The sequence below is a fragment of the Loxodonta africana genome, chromosome 7 (assembly GCF_030014295.1).
Source record: "Loxodonta africana isolate mLoxAfr1 chromosome 7, mLoxAfr1.hap2, whole genome shotgun sequence".
Classification (NCBI taxonomy): Eukaryota; Metazoa; Chordata; class Mammalia; order Proboscidea; family Elephantidae; genus Loxodonta; species Loxodonta africana.
In genome coordinates, this window is record NC_087348.1 from 95037430 (window position 1) to 95057531 (window position 20102).

The following is a 20102-nucleotide window of genomic DNA, read 5'->3' on the forward strand; positions in this document are numbered from 1 at the left end:
TGGCCCGCTTGATGTTAGCACCTCCTTTTTTCAAATAATAAATAACTGTCAACAATGATTCAGCATCCCTGCCATTAATGAAAATATATGGCATCACCAAAAAGTTTCCCCCAAAATTCATCCTTTAAAGGCTTAAGTGAAAAGGTGAAAGTTCTCAACATTATTACAAGAAGAGGGATGAGTACGGTGCCATATTTTGAGAGAGAGAGAGAGAAACCACATTCACATAACTTTTATTACACTGTTTTGCTATAATTGTTGTATTTCATTAGTTGGTGTTGTTAATCTCTTACTGTGCTTAATTTTAAATTAAACTTTATCATAGGCATGGATGTTCAGGAAAAAACATACTATATATAAGGTTCAGTACTATCCATGGTTTCAGGCATCCACTGGAAGCCTTGGAACGTATCCCCTGCAGATAAGGGGGGACTACTGTACATGATAAGCTAGGACTACTGTACCTGGGGGGCATCCTGTAGAACTTTAGGAAATGCTTGAACGAAAAGGAACTATACGACAAGTTTACACGTATGTCTTTGGACTTTCCAGGAAATGTAGAGAGCAGCAATTCAACTGAATGAATTACTAGAAAGCCCCTCTGCCAGTGCTAGAACCCTGCTACCAAACTGGGATAAAACTGTGTGTATACTTGCCTATCTTTACCAATGGTCTTATCTCAAAGAGCAGTGCAAGCAGAGAGATTCAAAGCAGGTTTGTTGAGCTGAGGACTCTGTCTTAATCTTTCTATTACCTTCAAAAACCATCTGCCTGCATTCAGAGTCGATATGAAATCCCACTTGTAGAATTCACTTCTTTTGAGGGAAGCACTGGGTATCACCTCCCCGATATCAGTTGTTCGCTTGAAGTCATGGTCGTGCAGGAGGAAAGGCACACTATCGTAACTGCAGACAGAGGGAAAAAAGAGAGGTAAGTGTAAAAAAAAGTGTAGGTAAGTTGAATACAGCTATCTTGGTAGAGAAAAAAAAAAACCAAACCCACTGCCATCAAGTGGATTCTGACTCATAGCAACCCCACATGACAGAGCAGAACTCCCCCTGTATGATTTCCAAGGAGCGCCTCAGGGATTTAAACTGAGAACCTTTTGGTTAGCAGCCATGCCTCTTAACCACTATGCCATCGGGGTTTCCTCTTGGTAGAGAGATCTCCAAAAGCCTACCAACGTCACAAGTCTTATTAGGGTTCCTTCCTCCCTCACAAACCTCAGTAAAGCACTAAATAAGAGTCATTTATACTTTAATGTCAATATTTTCCTGCCCTAGGTATCAATATTTTTTCATGATGTATAAAAATCATATTAGTGATGGTGAAAGAGCAGATTCTCTATTCAGGGTATTTCCAGTGCCAGGAAAGCAGCAGGTATAGTAGTGACCTGAGAGTAGGGTGAGTGAAAGTGTGAGTCCTGAGGTCCCCAGGACCATAGTAAGCAGGTGTCCACATAATCTTTGTGTCTTTCTGACTCTTTCCCTGTCTAGCACCTGCCCTAGGTCTAGAACTCTCACATCATATGGTATCACTAGACAAGTTTCTGGTCCTGCTATTTGCTATTTGCCTTGGGGAATCTCTGTTTCTATTAAGAAAAAAAAAAACTCTCTTGCCTTCTCAATAGAGTATCTATGAAGAGAACTTGTACAATGGCCACGACAGAGTAACAGGTTTGGTAGTTACCCTCTAGCCATGAACAACTGGAAAACTAGACAAAATAAAGGAAATAACTCTTTTCAGTCAGTGGACAACAGGGAGCACAGTATTATGTTCTCTGAGAAAAAATAAATATGATAATCCCTACCAATACTCAGACTTTCTTACTGCAAGTGACTGTGGCACACAGAAAACCTAAAATGAGGAGAAAGAAATCAAAGTAAAGAAAGGCCAAGGCAGCTGGAATTTGTGAGCCAGATCCCCACAGAAATTGGAAAGAAAGAGTTCCAGAAATCTTCACAGAAGTCCCTTGAGTCTATGGCCTAATACCAATCTGTATACATGTAGGGTAAAACTCTATAAAGCTTGGCAAGAACAACTTGGCAAGAAAAGAAAAAGTACCAGAAAGATCTAAACCAAACAGTTTTCAGAGCCAACACGGGTGTTAATCATTCAAGTTCCTTCTAGGAAGAGTAAAAAGAAGAGTGGAGGCACCTTGGGATATTCATTAGACACTCCAGAGGACCACACCTTAGAAATGGGGCTAATTGACATCTAGAATAATTTAGATTTAGAGTCATCATAAAAGAGCTTGAAAACAAACATCTAAGAAGTCAAATGTTTCTGCCTCCTAGAAAAAAGTCCAACATCCTTTAAAGGAATACAACAAAATAGCACCCAGCAATGTAAAATCAAAATGTCCAGTATGTAACCAAAACTTAGACATGCAAAGCAGCAAAAAAAATAAAAGGTGACTGACCCATAATAGCAGAAACTACTCAACAGAGAAAACTCAAAAATGAAAGAGATGATAGTAGACAAGGATATTAAATAATATAAAAATATATATAAATAATAAATGTAAAGCAAATAACCATAAGAGGAAATAAATGGAAAATACATTTTTAAAAATAGGAATCATAGAGGTGAAAAATATAGCAACAAAAAAATTTTTTCACTGGATGAAATTACCAACAGATAATGCAAAGACTGGTGAATCTGAAGATGCTGCAATACAATCTCTCCAAGCTGTAGCATACAGAGAAAAAAGACTGAAACAAAAAGAACAGCATATCGATGTGGCCTGTGAGACAAATAAAGCAGAAATACATATGTGTAACTGGAATCCTAAAATGAGAGGTGAAGCACAAAAAATATTTGAAGAAATAAAAGTTAAAATTTTTCAAAATTTGATGACCATTATGCATCAACAGATCCAAAAATCTCAACAAATTCTAAACAGAATAAATACAAGTGTACAAACACAGACACACAAACACACCATATTAAGGATTACCATAATCAAATTGGTAAGGAATCAGCGACAAAAGAAAATCTTAAAAGAAGGCAGAGAAAAAACAGGCATGTGTCTACACTGGTATAAAGATTATCATTATCACAGTGGAATTTAAAGATAATCATTATCGCAGCTTAAAAAAAAACAAACCCGTTGCCATCAAGTCAATTCCGATTCATAGTGACCCTATAGGACAGAGTAGAACTGCCCCATAGAGTTTTCAAGGAGCACCTGGTGGATCTGAACTGTCGAACTTTTGGTTAACAGCAGTAGCACTTAACCACAACGTCACCAGGGTTTACTGTTACAGATTACTCATTAGAAAATATGTAAGTCAAAAAAACAATAAAACAACATATTCGAATGCTGAAAGAAAAAGCTGATAACTTAGAATTCTACATTCAGTAAAAATATTCTTCAAAAATGAAAGTAAAATGAAAATATTTCAGACAAACAAAAGGCACTAATATCCATTTCTAGCAGACCTGCTCTGTAAGAAATATTTAAAGGATTGCTTAGGCAAAGTGAAAATTATATCAATTGAAAACAGATCTACACAAAAGAATGAAGACTGCAGGATATGATAAATACGTAGATAAATATTAAAAAAAAAAACTTTTCCCATTTTTTAATCTCTTAAAAAGATAATTGTTTGAAGAAAAATTAGTAACAATGTGTATGAGGCTCAATACAGCAACAGGCTGAAGAACTGACACCAGTCCTGATTACACTCTTCCAAAAGATAGATAAGGCAGGAATACACCCTAATTCACTCTATGAAGCAAATATAAGCCTGATACCAAAATCAGATAAACACACTACAAGAAAACTGGAGGCTAATATCCCTTATGAATATAGATGCAAAAATCCTCAACGATATACTAACGAGCAGAATTCAATAGCATATTAAAAGATTCATGCATCATGACCAAATGGGATTTATTCCAGGAATACAAGGATAGTTCAACACTAGAAAATCAATGAACATAATACACCTTACATCAATAGAACAAAGGAAAAGAACAACATGACCGATCATCTCTACAGATGAAGAAAAGCATTTGATAAAATCTAATACTATTTCTTGATGAAAACCTCAAGAAGATTGGAATAGAAGCGAAATCATTCAATATAATTTGGAGCATATATGAAAAGCCAACAGCTAACCTTATGGAAAAAGTATGAGAGCTTTTCCTTTGAAATTGGGAACAAGACAAGGGTGTCCGCTCTCACTGCTTCTATTCAATATTGCATTAGAAGTTCTAGACAGCTCAATAAAAGAAGTAAAAGGTATCTAGATTGGGAAAGAAGCAAAATTATCTCTATTTGTGGATGACATGATCCTGAATATGGAAAATCCAAGAGTCCACAAGAAAAATTCTAGATATATAATAGAGAAATTTAGCAAAGTTGCAGGGTACAAGATCAACAAACAAAAATCAACTGGGTTTCTAATACACCAGCAATGAGAGATATGAAAGGAAAATTACAGAAACAATTCAATTTACAATAGCATCTAAGGGAATAAACTACCTAGGAATAAATTTAACCAGGGATATGAAGGACTTATACAATGAAAATTATAGAACACTGCTGGAAATATTAAAGAATACTTAAATGCAAAAATGTTCCATACTTATGGATTGGAAAACTTAATATGTTAAGATGTCAGTACTACTTAAAGTGATCTACAGATTCAATACAATCCCAGTCAAAATCCTAATAGTCATCTTCATAGAAATGGAAAAACCAATCCTCAACCTTATATGGAATGGCAAGAGGACATCAATAGCTAAAGCAATTTTCAAAAGGAAGAACAAAGTAGGAGACTCACACTTCCTTATTTTAAAACATATTATACAGCTACAGTAATCAAAATAGCATAGAGACAAATAACAATAGACATATAGACCACTAGAATAGAACTGAGAATCTAGAAATAAACCTGCACGTCTACGGTCAACTGATTTTTGGTAAGGGTACTAAGTCCATTTGACAGGGAAAGAATAGCTTCTTCAGTAAATGGTGCTGGGAAAATTGGATTTCCACATGCAGAAAAATGAAACAGGATCAATGCCTCACATCATATACAAAAACAAATTAAAAATGGATGAAGGACCTAAAGGTAAAAAGTAAAACCATAAAATTCTTAGGAGGAAATGCAGGGACAATGTTGTTAGGCCTAGCTTTTAACAAGGATTTTCTAATATAATAACAAAAGCACAAACACTGAAAGACAAAATAAACAAATGAGACCCTATGAAAATTAAAAAAATTTTTATCAAAATACCTTATCAGACTTCCAGCCAACATGGTGCCACAGAGACAAATACCATGCTGTCCCTGCATAGCAAAGACCCGAAAAACTAAGCAAAACAGAGACCAATGTCAGTCCTGGGACCCTAAGTGCCAAATTAAGGGATAAAGAACTCAGCCAAGCACTGAAGGGAATAATAAACTGGCAAAGGATGGAGAGCAAGGAGAAATATGTGCGGTGGTCCCCTATCAGCTAACACAGCACGGATTCACCATATCGGATTCCTGCTGGAGATAGGCAGCCAGGGAGCACAGGAAAGCAGCTTCACGGAGCTCACAGCAGGAGACAGGGCACCCAGTAACCAGTGATACATGTTTCCCATCCCCCATACTCTCCCTGCTGTTCTACCTCCGTGCCTCCTGGCTGGCAGTGGCTCCGTGGGCTGGGAAGTGCAGCATCCATGCTGCCTGGATTTGCCCCACCCACATCAGAGATCAGTGTACAGGGAGTATGGGAAAGCAGCTTCATGAAGTTCCCAGCAGGTGACAGAGCACCTGGTAACCAGCGATATATGCTTTTCTAACTTCCCACCCTTCTTACCTCCCCTGCCCTCAGCCTCCTCTGCTTCCCACCAGCTGCAGTCTCCTGGCCCTGAGGGAACTGCTTTGACCCTGGGCTGCTTAGATCCACCCCACCCACACTGGATGGCTACCTGAGTGCCATTTGTTGCTGCTGTTGCTTTTTCCAATTTCTTTTTGTTTCTTCTGTGCCTCCCACCACCTCCCCCTCCTTTCTCCTGAACACCTGAATGCATGGGACATCTTTGCATCCTCTTGAAAGCCTATGAAGCACCACTCCACTGGGGAACCACTTCCCCAGGACGCAACACCACGCTGCTGGGATCCCCGAGGCTTTTTTTTTTTTTTTTTGCTTTCTTTTGTTCTGTTTTATTTGTTTCTTTTCTTTTCATAGCTTGGGAGCCCATACCAGCCAGGCTGCACTGCACAGCTTAGGAGCCGCTGCTGCAATTTGTGCAGCTGTGTAGGTGGGATCCTGTGGGGCACTTCTTTTTTCTTTCTTTCTTCCTTTCTGTCACTCTCATTTCTCAATTCTCATCTCTCTATACTTACCTTCTCTTCCTGTCTCCTACATACCTGGCTCTGTGTGACAACTGTACCCCCTCTAGCCAAGCAATATTGCGCAGTCTGGGAGCCACTTCCATGGTTTTTTTCAGCTGCACCTGTGGGACCACTGGGGGTTTTCCTTTTTTTTCCTCCAATTTTTTATCCAGTTATTTTTTTTTCTTTTTTCCCTGTTTTTTCCTTTTTATTTTTCTCCATTTCTGGGTTTCTCATCTCTCCACTCCAATGGCAAACTCCCCTAGCAATCTTTTTTTGTTGTTATTTTATTTTCTTGGCTCTTGCTTCTCTCTGTCTGTATTGTCTTTCCCATACCCATATAAGCTCCACACATCACAACCTTCCCCCTCCTTCCTGCCTACCTGCACCATTCACTGAACATCACACCCCCGAGCAGTACAGATACGGTCTACTGAAACCTGCCGAGCACTGAATCCTGGCCTGCCTTGTTCACCCTAATATGTGCCACAAACAACCCATTCCAGCCCTTCCCCTTTGGCTGGACCTGCCCTGCTGCACCATAGCTGAGTGACTGGCCCCGCCCACTGGACAAGGAAGTGAAAAGTACTGTGACCACAAACGAGCAAACAACAAAGAACGCACAGCCCGCCTGCTCAGACATAATTAAATAAAACAAAAATGCAGGAGTAAACAAACAGATCTACAATAAAGAAATTAATTAATGAATGTCCGAAGACAGCAGACAATATCAAAATATAGAAAATAAAAGGACAGGATGATTCCAGTAGGCATCCAAAACAAAACAGCAAATAACTTTACAGCAGAAGAAAAGGCACTAGAACTATCTGATAGGGAATTCAAATCTCTACTATACAGGCTATCCAAGAGTTGAAGTGGAAAACAGACAAAAATAAGGAAAAAAACAGGCAAATTCATGGAAAAGGCAAAGAAATGGAAGAATTCAGGAAAATAGTACAGAAACAAAATGCCAATATATTCACAACTAGAAATCATACAAAAAAAAATTAGAAATCCAAAAGATAAATAACGGGAGTTTCACAAATGAACAGTGTCACAAAAGGGCTGAGGAGCAAGACTGAAAAGATGGAAGACAGGATCAGCAAAATTGGAGACAAACACTTGGGTACAACTCTGAGGAAAAATTAGAGAAAAGAATGATGAAAAATGAAGAAACCCTGAGAATTATGTGGGATACAATCAAAAGCAAAAATTTGCAAGTGATCGGAGTTCCAGAACAAGGGGAGAAAATGGAACCCACAGAGAGGATCATTGAGGAATTGCTGAGAGAAAACTTTCCTAATATCACGAAAGATGGAAGGATAGCCATTCAGGAAGGTCAAGAAACCCAACAGAGGAGAGACCCCAAAAGAAAAACCCAAGGCATATCATAGCCACACTCACTAAAACAAACAAAAAAAACCAAAGACAAAGAAAAATCCTGAGAAGAGCTCAACAAAAACAAAAAGTCACATACAAAGGAGAAACAATAAGACTGTTGTTGTTGTTAGGTGCCGTCATGTCGGTTCCGACTTATAGCAACCTTATGCACAACAGAACGAAACAATGCCCCGTCCTGAGCCATTCTCACAATCGTTGTTATGCTTCAGCTCATCGATGCAGCCACTATGTCAATCCACCTCGTTGAGGGTCTTCCTCTTTTCTGTTGACCCTGTGCTCTGCCAAGCACGATATCCTTCTCCAGGGACTGATCCCTCCTGACAACACGTCCAAAGTTTGTAAGATGCAGTCTCGCCATCCTTGCTTCTAAGGAGCATTCTGGTTGTACTTCTTCCAAGACAGATTTGTTCATTCTTCTGGCAGTCCATGGTATATTCAATATTCTTCGCCAACACCACAATTCAAAGGCATCAATTCCACTTGCGTCTTCCTTATTCATCATTCAGCTTTCACATGCATATGATGCTATTGAAAATACCATGGCTTGGGTCAGGCACACCATAGTCTTCAAGGTGACATCTTTGCTCTTCAACACTTAAAAGAGATCCTTTGCAGCAGATTTATCCAATGCAATGCATCTTTTGATTTCTTGACTATTGCTTCCATAGCTGTTGACTGTGGATCCAAGTAAAATGAAACCCTTGACAACTTCAATCTTTTCTTCATTTATCAGATGTTGCTGATTGGTCTAGCTGTGAGGATTTTTTCTTTCTTTTTTATTTATTTATTTTTAAATAATTTTTATTGTGCTTTAAGTGAAAGTTTACAAATCAAGTCAGTCTATCACACAAAAACCCATATACACCTTGCTACACACTCCCAATTACTCTCGCCCCAATGAGACAGCCTGCTTTCTCCCTCCACTCTCTCTTTTCGTGTCCTTTTGGTATTCTTTATGTTGAGAAGCAATCCCTACTGAAGGCTGTGGGCTTTGATCTTCATTAGTAAGTGCTTCAAGTCCTCTTCACTCTCAGTAAGCAAGGTTGTGTCATCTGCATAACTCAGGTTATTAATGAGTCTCCCTCCAATCCTGATGGCCCATTCTTCCTCATGTAGTCCAGCTTCTCATTATTATTTGCTCAGCATACAGAATGAATAGGTATGGTAAAAGAATACAACCCTGATGCACACCTTTCCTGACTTTAAACCAATCAGTATCACCTTGTTCTGTCCGAACAACTGCGTCTTGATCTATGTAAAGGTTCCTCAGGAGCACAATTAAGTATTCTGGAGTTCCCGTTCTTCGCAATGTTATCCATAATTTGTTACGATCCACACAGTCGAATGCAGATAGTGGAGGTACACAGAGGAGAAGATCACTGGAAAAAAGAACGTCAGCAAGCAGAAGAACAGAATGGTTGAAAGAAAAATCTACATCAAATTTGAAATTACAGTAGTAAGTGAGGAGAAAAAGACAAGGCATCAGGAGATCATTAGCCCAGCACCCTTGCCACATTATGCTCATGACCACTAGACATTTGTTCACCAGTGACCCTGGCAGCTCTGCTTCAACATCCAGTTTTAACCCTGACTCAAAATATTCTACATGGAAGGATTGTCACTTTTGGGTAACGTCAAGAACCCTGGTCTGAGGTCATGAAATCTAGTTTTAATTCTGGCTGTATCATGTACATTATAGCCATATGACCTGAGCAATACACTTTACTTCTTGGGACCCAGGTTCAAATCACAGTTTCCTCTATCTGTGAAACAGAATGTTAATTTCTGTTCTGCTTGCCTCACACGATGGCCGTGAAGAGGCTTTATATACACCACATACACTACTATATCCACGCTAGAGATGGCCCCAGACTTCCCACTTCCTCAGCTGCCCAGCTTTGTCAATTTTACTGAGAAGCATGTCTTTTTATCCCTGCTCTTGCTCTGATCCAAGTCTTCCTTTGTCTCTCCTTGGACTGTTGCTACAGTCATTTTACTCATCTCTCTGGCAATTCTTTCTTACAGACTTTCAGATGAATCCTTCTAAAACACATCTCCAATAAGGTCATTTCTCCTGTAACACCTCCCATGGCTGCTCATTACACATTCCGGGCTCTGCATGGTCCAGTCTCAGGCAGGCCTACATTCAGTCGCACCTCTCCTCACATAGCCCTCTCCAGCCCACAAAGCATATCACTTTTGGCATCCATACAAGTTAGCTTACAGACCTACAAACTTACTATTTCTCATTTAAATTCCTTTGAATAAGCTGATGCCTCTGCCTGGAACATCTCTTTTCCCCAACTCTGCTCAAAAAATACTATTTTTCCTTCAAATCCCAACCGAATCCCAACCTAGAGCACAGGGTACTTTTTTTAAATCACACAATAGGAGGCAACCTTTTCCTCCACTGAGGTTCCATGGCACTTTCCTTATTCTTCTCTTGAAAGCACTCACTGCAAATGGTCTTATACTGTGGTTATTTGTAAATATGCCACGTTTCCCTCACTGGTTTGGGAACATCTCTTAGATAGGACTATGCCTTACTCATTTGCATTTCCTCAGCACTCTGAAGAAAGCTTGCAATATAGTAGATGCCCAGTGAATGTTAGTTGAATAAATTGTTGAGTGTTGGTATATAGTACACGGTTTGCCATGGAGATAAATTTGAATTATGCGTGGGAAATGCAGAGTGTGTGTAAGATTTGTACTGTGTGTAGAAGGATATTTGCCTTTTATTCCATTTTTGCCTAGATTGAGTATGTAGGGGTACAGATGGTTTGTAAGGGGGATATGGTTCATATGTGTGGTATCTGCATATGCACCATGAGTACAGGAGAAACTCTGCAGGGCTTCCCCCTCTACTCCTTGGGTCAGACTGGTCCTCTTCCATAGAATTGACCTTATCTTCTCCTGCTTCCACCTCCATCCCTGATCCTGCTTTCTTACCTTATATGTACGTCAGACTCTAGCCCATAGGCTCCGTGTTCAATAGCTTTCTCAAAAGACATCATGGTGTTCTCAGGCCCGGACTATGAAAGAAAAGATAAATGACAGTCAAGAGAAATAGACTGGGAGTCCAGTGATCTGGGTTTGAGTCCAACTTCAACAATTAATTCCTTATTCTTATCATCTCAAGCCAACCCATTTCCTCTTCAGGGGCTCCTATGGTTTTGAGGTCGCTTTCTCTCATGCATACACCCCATGAACGCCTGTACTCACCCCTGTTCACCATGGTCAGACCTACCATGGGGGCACCTCTATGTCCAAAGAGGGTTGGCTTGGGGCCTAACTTCTCTTTATCTTGGATGCAGGGAGAATGAATTCCCAGTGGCAACACGTAGAGAAACAAAAGGACAATAACAAAAGGCAGTCCAACAACTATTTGTAGAGCTGAAAAAGTTGGAAGAAAGGGGAAGAGAGAAAAGAAGAAAAGGGAGATGAAGACCCATCCCAAGCAACTGACTATCCCAAAGCAGCAGTCTGAGTAAATACCCAGCCCATCGGTTTCACTGACTCTGTGGATTGGCTAATTTACTCTACTTCTGTCACATCCCTACCTACTTTCAGTGATTTGCATGTGAAAGTACAAGACTGTCCAAAAATACGGCATTATGTTAAGGCAGCATTACTGGAACTAGAAACTGACAGGGGAATGAATTGTGCAGGGGTACAAAGGGAACGAAGCAGAAGGAATGTCAAGGATTAGCTTCTCAGGAGGAGGAGATTGGCTGATTTCGAGAAAGCCCTAAAGCCTGTAAAGATCAACCTAACATGTCCCTATATTTGAAGGCAGTGTGGTATAATGGAAGGGTACGAGCTGACAGTAACCTGGGTTCAAAGCCAGGCTCTGCCACTTTCTAATTTTTGCATAACCTCTCTGGGTCTTCATTTTCTTCTATAAAATGGGGCTATTCCACTACTAACATCTACCCCATAGAGTTGTTATGACTTTTTTGACTCAAAACAGATACTCAATAAATATTACATGTTTTTTTCTCTCTGTCCTTGCACACATATGCACCCTGTCCACAGCCCATTATTACTGGTCATTCTCCAACACTTCATCTTTTAGACTTCTGAAGACATTTTAAGTTACCACCTATGCTTCATTGACTTTCAAAACTAGGTCTCCAGCTCTAACCTTTCAACCTTGTGAGTATATGACATCTCTGGGTTTTTTCTCTCTCATAACATGGCATCATGCATCTTCTGTATCTAGCTAAAATTTAGGAAGTAAAAAAAAGCATTCATTATTGTCACCTTTAAGTTCTTGCCCCAGAAATATTTTCTAAAATTGATCCTCCACAGACATACACACAAACATACATATGTACAATGGCATCACTATCAATTCAGTCTTTCTCTTGCCTGTATCCTTCTATAAATCAGGAAACAAATACCCTATACTAAACCAATGGTAAACAGGGAGGCTTACAGAGAGATTCTATTGGTTCCTCAGTAGGGGTAGTAAGAGATAACTCTATTCTCAAAACAATTAAGTGTACAGCTGATTCTCTTTGTTTCCATTATTTCAAGGCAAAGATTGAGAGAAAACCAGTGACAGAACCAAAAATCTTTTCTCCTGCTGTGAGTCCCCAGGTGTGACAGGGACTCACAGGGGCCTGCTTTGAGTTTCTGGGAAGTAACCAGGGACCTATGGGTCTCATAAAAATTCATTAAAACTAGTAATATTTTATAAACCAAACTGAAAGAACTGTGACTCTATCAGCACTCTGGTCAAATAAAATTAAAATGGTCCCACTGCCCCCTCCCCATCCCCGGACAGTCAATATGTAACAACATAGAAAAAAGTCTTATTTTTCTAGAAGGAGAATCCCTCTTTAGAAGACCTATTTGGTCAGGGAAATAAATACTATGACACAGGCCATTTACGGCAGGGAGTGAGACCACAGGAACATGCCTTAGTACTGAGCTAAACTACTTTCAAAGAGCCATAGGGCTGGCTAGCTACCAAGGCTCTGTTTCACCGTGTGCAGTATATAAGCTAAAGCCAGAGCTGAACGGGTCAGGCAAGGGTCTGCCAAAATGACATACCTTCTCCTTCCAACTGGACCAAGTAGTAGGACACAGGCCATGAAAGGATAATCATCAAAGTTATGCAGACCAGGTGCCAGTAGGGAGCAAAGACCTGGGAGAAAGCCAGAAGTCAGGCTGGATACACCTGGACAGACAGTGCTAGAACTGCAGGATGATGCTTACCTTCAGAGATAGCCCAAGTATCAGCCACTTGTCTCTCCAAAATTTGCATAAAACCCACAACGAAGTGATGGATAGTGCAGTCACTAGAAGAATCAGGAACTGGGAAAACAGAAAGGATCTCAGGAAACAGAAAGAATTTCTTGACTTCCAGGCACTAAGGTGGAACCAGAACTGACCTTGGGGATTGTATGTGTGTTCCCAACAACATCAGAGTCCTCATTCCTCATTCTTTTAATTTAACCTTCCTACAAACTCTCAATATTGGATGGATCCAATCATTCACCTTCTCTACTCCTAAGTCCGTTGTGTGGCGTGGCTAGAAAATATTACACAACCATGTGGTGTGATGACATTTCTAATTTACCATTTCCAGCCTCAACCGGACCCTCAGCCTGAATTGGCGTCCCTATTTCATTCTCAACAATGGCCATAACAAATATTTACTTCTATATACCACTCAATATAAGAAAATAGTATTTTGTAAGTACCTCTTTAATGTATGTTTTCTCCAGAAGACTGTAAGGTTCATGAAGTCAGGGATAGCATTTGTATTATTACTACATCCTCAGAGTCTTGCAGACTGTCCGACACATAGTAAGCATCGAATAAATATTTGTTGAATAGATGAAAAAAGCTGCCAAATCAGACTCATAAATCACAGGTCTTACCCAACGCCAAAGTTTGCGAATGATTTAAAGGATACACACAATCATAAGGTATAGGTGAAGCATTTCCCCTTGGAGAAATCTGATCCTGTCAAGAAAGTTCTTTCCTCTCCTGCATTAGGATACATTCTGGTTTGGGACTAGAAATGTAAGGTGTGTTCTGAGCAACATATGCAGAAACACTGCCTCACAGAAGAGGCCACAATGGCTATAGAACATCCCTATTTCATACACCATTAATGATATAACTCCACCCAGCCACGTCCCCTACCCCATAAATCTATAAATTCCAGGTTTATTTAGATTTGCAATAAGCAACCTAGTTATACCAGGTATACCCTCCAAAAAAATTTCATACATATGGACTATACATTACATTTTGGCTAACAAATACCTTTAGTGTGTTTACCAGGATATTTGGTTATTAGCAGGTTTACAGGGAGTTTTGATTTAGGTCATTCATTCTACCCTGGACATCTCTAGGTAGAAGGGAACTAAGCTATATGCCTGTCACTAACCTTTTCCTTGTTGGGTTTATCATGAGTACATTAAGACTGAAATTCCAAGTGCTACAGAATCTGTCTTGCCAATAGAAGCAGTCTCTCCCCTCAAGTCTAGTAAGCCTGGTCCTTCCTTCCTTGAAGGCCCAACTGAGGTAGTTACCTTCCAAGGGGATGCCAACTGTTCTCATAACCCACCTCCATCATCTCTCATTGCTGACAGGCTTATAAATGCAATTAGCTCCCAGAATGCCTCAGGAGATTAAGGCTTACAAAAGAATAGCAAGATTTTGCTCATTTACATTGGCAAAAATCCTGTAGCATATATGTAGGATGCTAGACCAGGAGAAAAGAACATAAGTTTAGATCAGGCTAAATTTATTGATAAAGTTCCATTTGCCAGAGATTCTGGATTCAATATATCAGGATCCAAGTGTTAAGCAGCTTTGGGTCGTTCTAATTGTCTTCAATCTTGGTTCTATAGTGGCCTATGCCTAATGAAATTGGGATGATAGCAATGTCTTGGTATGGAAGAAAAAATCCAAAGATTTAGGGAGAAAAAGATGTTGGAACGCTATCACCTATGATCAGCTCACCTACCCCCTATCATGGTCTCTGGGAGGTCTCAGAAGACACTGAAAAATACACCATGGCCGTCTACTCAATTCTGACTCATAGTGCCCTATAGGACAGAGTAGAACTGCCCCATAGGGCTTCCAAGGAGCTGCTGGTGGATTTGAATTGCTGACCTTTTGTTTAACAGCTGGGCTCTCAACCACCATGCCACCAGGACTCCATGAAAGTGCCACTATGCTTAAAAAGCACTGTTATGGCTATCCTCTAGGCCTGAATAAAGGTGAGAGATGCTGGGCTCCCTGATTTCCAAGGGGATGATGAGATCCAGCTGTAGTCAAAGCCAAGCAGCAGAACTGCCAGGAGAAGGTGAGCATGGTTTCTATAAGAGGTACAAGCCGGAATGGTAATAAGAATAGTTTAACTGGAATAAATTCAGGCCTTCAACTGGTTCATTTTGGTTCGGACCCCTGCTGAGAATCTGCATTTTTAATAAGTTCTCAGACAACGCTAATACTGCTGGTTAGGGATCAATTCTGAGAACCACTAGTAGAGCAGTGGTTCTCAAAATTTATTATACAGGAGAATCACCTGGGGATCTTGTTAAACTGTAGATTCTGACCCAGTATATCTGGGGTGAAAACTCAAATTTTCAGCAGGGATTTGAACGGGAACGAGCCAGTTCAAAGCCCTGGATAAATTGGTAGTGGCTAATTGATCATAATGTCCCCATTCTAAAATAGTGATCTCACTAAGATCTATTCACTTCTGTCTACATTCTTTCCCTAAGGATCTCATGACTTCAATTTTCACTTATTCTGACAACTCTTAAATTTCTACTTCCAGTTCATACTTCTCATTTGAGTAAGAGAAGATTTAAGGGGACCACTCAGCGAATTTGACATGTTCCTGGATTTGGGGAAATACAAGGAATAGTATTAGAGCCACTCTTGGAAAAGTCTATAAAAAAGCAAAAGCCTGGGACTGGAGCTGCTCCTGCCTGTGGCAGAACAAAAGGAGGTTTATTTTGGAAATGAGCTGCATGTCTACAGATAGTAGACAAAGTTGCCAGTTTTCTGGGAACCAGATATGGACCCTTTGAAAGAAATCATGCTGGCGTCATCTTAAAGGGATCCCACAAAAGGGAGGGTCAAAAGGACCTTAACAGAGAAATTTTAGGACAAAGGACAGGCACTGACTCCATCAAGAGAGTTGAAGTCAAGGTTTTCAGCAGAAGGTGACACAGAAACAACCCATGAGGAAAAGATCTAGGAACTGTGCATTTATCTGGTCCAGACAGAATAACTGAGATGACCAGAGGAAGAGGACCCTATGCCCTCTTCACCAGTATAGGCTTCCAGGGCTGAATCAGGCCCGAACAGGGGAGAGAAGAAATTTTAAGATTAATAAAATTGAAGGCTGGGTTATTACAATGAACCGAAACTTTCAACAACAGAAATAAGAATGTTCTTGAGCTAAAAAAGGTTTTTGTGACTAAAAGGGATTGAAAACTAATGGACCTTTCCTAAGATCCTTGCCTAAGATTTTTTCGGGGTGGGAAAAACAAGGCCACAGAGTGGGTTTAACAGGGAGTGGTGAGAAAGAATGAAGTTTGAATTTGTCTTGGGTTCAACTCCTTCAATAAGCCAGTTACATCTAGCAGAAATTATTTCAGTTAAAATCGTGTAAGTAAATCTCTTCTCTCTAGAGGAAACAACGAAGGACTGACTGACTCTGTACCTAACCCTGAGTGCCAGGGAGGCACAGTCAGTCCTGGTTTTAAGGACTCCTATGAGGATTCAGATGTCCTACCTTATGGCACCAGTGCAGGTATAGTTTGTTCCCTTCCCAAACCAACAAAAATCCAAGTACCTGCAAAAGAGAAAAGAGGAGGTAATTTTGAAATTACCAAGTTGTTGCTCAAACCATTGTTCTGGAGCTCAAAATTCCACAGTCTGGCACTATAGTCACTTCTTGCTATACCTGCACTTCTTAGCCTCTGGGACTTTGACATGCTATTCCTCTGCCTGGAAAGCTCTCTCTCCCCATTCCACTTACCCTTCAAAGCCAGGTCAAATGTTACCTCCTATTTGTAATTTTCTTCTTAATGCAAATGGCGGCTGATTTGGGGGTTAGGTCCTTCTGTGTCAAACAGGAAATCATTAGGGACAGAGAACAGTAGATTCAGAGAGAGATGTCTGCCTTCTGTATACGGGAGTACTAAAAAACTCCAACTGCCTAAAGTTATCCTCCCATATGCTTCCCATTTCCACAGCCTTTTCTCTTCCCTGGCTTGAAATTCTCACACTACACTACACTGCTATGTCAGGCAAAGAGACAGGGTCACCATTGCCAAAAGACTTTTGCTCTAATCTACTTTTCATTTGGGCTAGGGGAGCATTTGCACATTAGAAGAGATTTAACAATCTAGCTAATTTAATTTTTAAGGCCCAGAAAGACTGATTCCCTGGGGATGGAATATGAAATGAAATAGTTCAGGGTGTAAAGGTATTACTGATGGGAAGCTACAAGTATCTAAATTACAATACTGTGTGAACCATAAGACACACTATGAAACAGGGGGAATAGAAAGAGGATATGCTGCCACCCTTTAAAAGGGTCAAATTGGTAAGGCACATTCTCTAATAGCACAAGCCTTTTTTCCTCTCTACCTCTTGTACCTAAATTCAAGCAGCTGATATGAAACCAAACTCTTTTAAAAAAAGGGGAGTTTGTAGGTTTTGGGGGCTCTAGAACCATTTGGGTACCATACCAGGGACAGGAGCACCTCATGAGTCCGCTCAGGAAGAGAGTGAGAGAAAATGGGAAGCATTACTCACCAACAACAACGAAGTGTAGGCAGTCAGGATCCCAACAAGAGACAACAAAACAATGGACCAGTAGAACCAGATTCCTGTAGTTAAGTAAGTGGCCCTGCAAAAATGTATTTCATCCTTAATACACAGCTGAACGCAGTGGAGTTTCTGCCAAGGATGGGACAACACAGGACTGAATGAGGCATAGGAGAACCAGAGAGATAAGAAGATAAGAGGTCTGGGAACAGATTTATGAAGATCTTTGGGGTTATTTAGTTGAAGACTTTGAACACTGTCCTGCAGGCAATTGGGTACATTAGTGGGGTTTGTATAAATGGTAAGATTATTTTTAAAAAGAGTTCCTTAGAACATATATTCAAAAATCATATTCTTTTTAATAGCACAATATAATAATACAGACATGCTCCAGAAAAAACCCAGTGCCGTCGAGTCTATAGAGTCATGCTAGAATGTGAAAAAACGAAAACGTCTTCCCATAATACCAACCCCTTAATCTTGGCAGTTTCCTTATCCATGTGCACATGTATTTTTAATAGAATTGTAATTACAGTGAACATATTAATTGCTCTGTTCTGTGTGAGAGATTTTGGCTCTTTAAAAACAGTCCTAAATATTTCTGTTCTTGAAGTGCTTTATGAGAGGAAAATTACTAAGGATCTGCTAAGAGAAATAATGTCATACTTAGTCTAGGTACATATACCAAAGAATTTAAACTTTTCATTTCAAGATAGCAGAGTGATAATATGCTGAAATTTCCTCATCTCCATGCAAAACCTGGAGAAATTATATTTTAAATATATAAACTATAGATCAATGAAAAAACAACCACATTAAAAATAAGAAGAACCCTAGAGGTCATGGTCCCTAGGCCTTCTGTTAGCCCAAGACAGGAACCACTCCCAAAGCCAACTCTTCAGACAGGGATTGGACTGGACTATGGGGTAGAAAATGATACTGGTGAAGAATGAGCTTCTTGGATCAAGTAAGCACATGAGACTATGTTGGCCATCTTCTGTCTGAAGGGGAGATGAGAGGGTAGAGGGGGCCAGAAGCTGGCCGAATGGACACAAAAAAGAGAGTGGAGGGAAGGAGTGTGCTGTCTCATTAGGGGGAGAGCAATTAGGAGTACATAGCAAGGTGTTTATAAATTTTTATATAAGAGTCCAACTTGATTTCTAAGCTTTCACTTAAAGCACAATAAAAATTAAAAAACAAAAAAACTGAATATTCTCTTTGGCCAGAGACTACAAGACACACCAAGAAGAAAAGAGGAAAACAGCCATCCTAGTAAGAACCTCCCGAGATCCAGACCATACAATGTCTCGCATTCAAGCAAAAATAATCAGGCACACTAGGACAAGACCACATTAGTGAAAGTCAAAACAAACAATGTACAACAGAAAAAGACCCTTAACTAGATAACGGAGTTATCAGACATGGACTTCTAAACAACTGTCCTTAATACACTACACTGGGACAAAATTGTGAATTTCATGTGAGAACTGTTAATAAGTGGATAAGTTAAAAATTCTAGAAAGAAAAATATACCAACAAAAATGAAGAAATCAGTGGGTGAATTTGATAGTAGGTAAGACAGAGCTAAAAAGAATTTTTTAAATTAAGAATTGATCAGAAGAAGCTATCAAGAATGAAAGAGAGAGAGATAAAAAATGAAAAATGCAGGTGAAAGGGTAAGAGATTATGGGGTAAAGAGAAAAGGTCTAATATAGATAAAATTGGAGCCTCAGAAGTAGAAGAAATAGAGAATGGGGTAGAAATGATAGTTGAGCTAATGGCTAAGAACTTTTCCAACATGATTAAAAACACTGTATCAGTCTGGGATCACTCAGAGAAGCAGAACAACTATGAGTGTTATAAAATAAGAGTTTATGTAGGAATCAGACCACATATTATGGGAGCTGCTAGAGAAGGTTGTTACATCTGCTCTGATGTTTGGCCTACAATTGCTAGAGGTCAAAAAGGCCAGCAGTTAGGAAACAAAGCTGAACATAAAGTATGAGAGAGAAAGGGCAAACTGAAATTCACAAGAATGAACAGGAACCCATGAAAACAAAAGGAACATGGGTATGTATATCACTACCTCCTTCTGATATGGGTGATGCAAGTGACCTGCAGAAGTTGATACCCTTCACTGAGCTGCATGCTTATCTGGCTCTGGACTTGGAGAAGCTGAAGATCTGGCAGAAGCAGGGAGAGTTGCAGGCCGAAGTGCTGGCCCACGTCAACTCAGTAAGATACCAGATACTGACATTGCATGCAGGCTGCCATAGTGTTCAGGGCCATCACTGACCTTCACAGTGTAAAATAATGACTGCTGCCTCACTTCTCCCTTCCAAATTTCATTGCAATTCTTCTTGGGATCTCTACTAATCCAGTCCTATATTGGAAAGTGAATTCTGGGAAATATCAGTTTCAGTTTAACTAAGTTGACCCAATTAGTACACCACCACAGTTCACCGATAGTCAACTTGGTATACAGACACCTCTTTTAATCATCCTTAACTTCTAACACAATGTGATTATCCCTCATACAACCAAAAACACACTA

At 39.9% G+C, this 20102-nt stretch overlaps 1 protein-coding gene across 1 annotated transcript in view; it reads right to left on the bottom strand.

The window, feature by feature from the left end:
• The window catches only part of LOC135232184 (glycerophosphodiester phosphodiesterase domain-containing protein 4-like), a 104792-nt gene that overhangs the window by 63778 nt on the left and 20912 nt on the right, over positions 1–20102 (bottom strand). The window contains exons 3-10 of the mRNA XM_064289519.1: positions 17537–17705; positions 16509–16568; positions 12959–13057; positions 12794–12887; positions 11880–11957; positions 10983–11128; positions 10685–10767; positions 755–905 (exon numbers count right to left, since the gene is read on the bottom strand). Coding sequence (XP_064145589.1) covers positions 755–905; positions 10685–10767; positions 10983–11128; positions 11880–11957; positions 12794–12887; positions 12959–13057; positions 16509–16568; positions 17537–17705 — 880 coding nt within the window. The remainder of the gene's footprint in view (positions 1–754; positions 906–10684; positions 10768–10982; positions 11129–11879; positions 11958–12793; positions 12888–12958; positions 13058–16508; positions 16569–17536; positions 17706–20102) is intronic.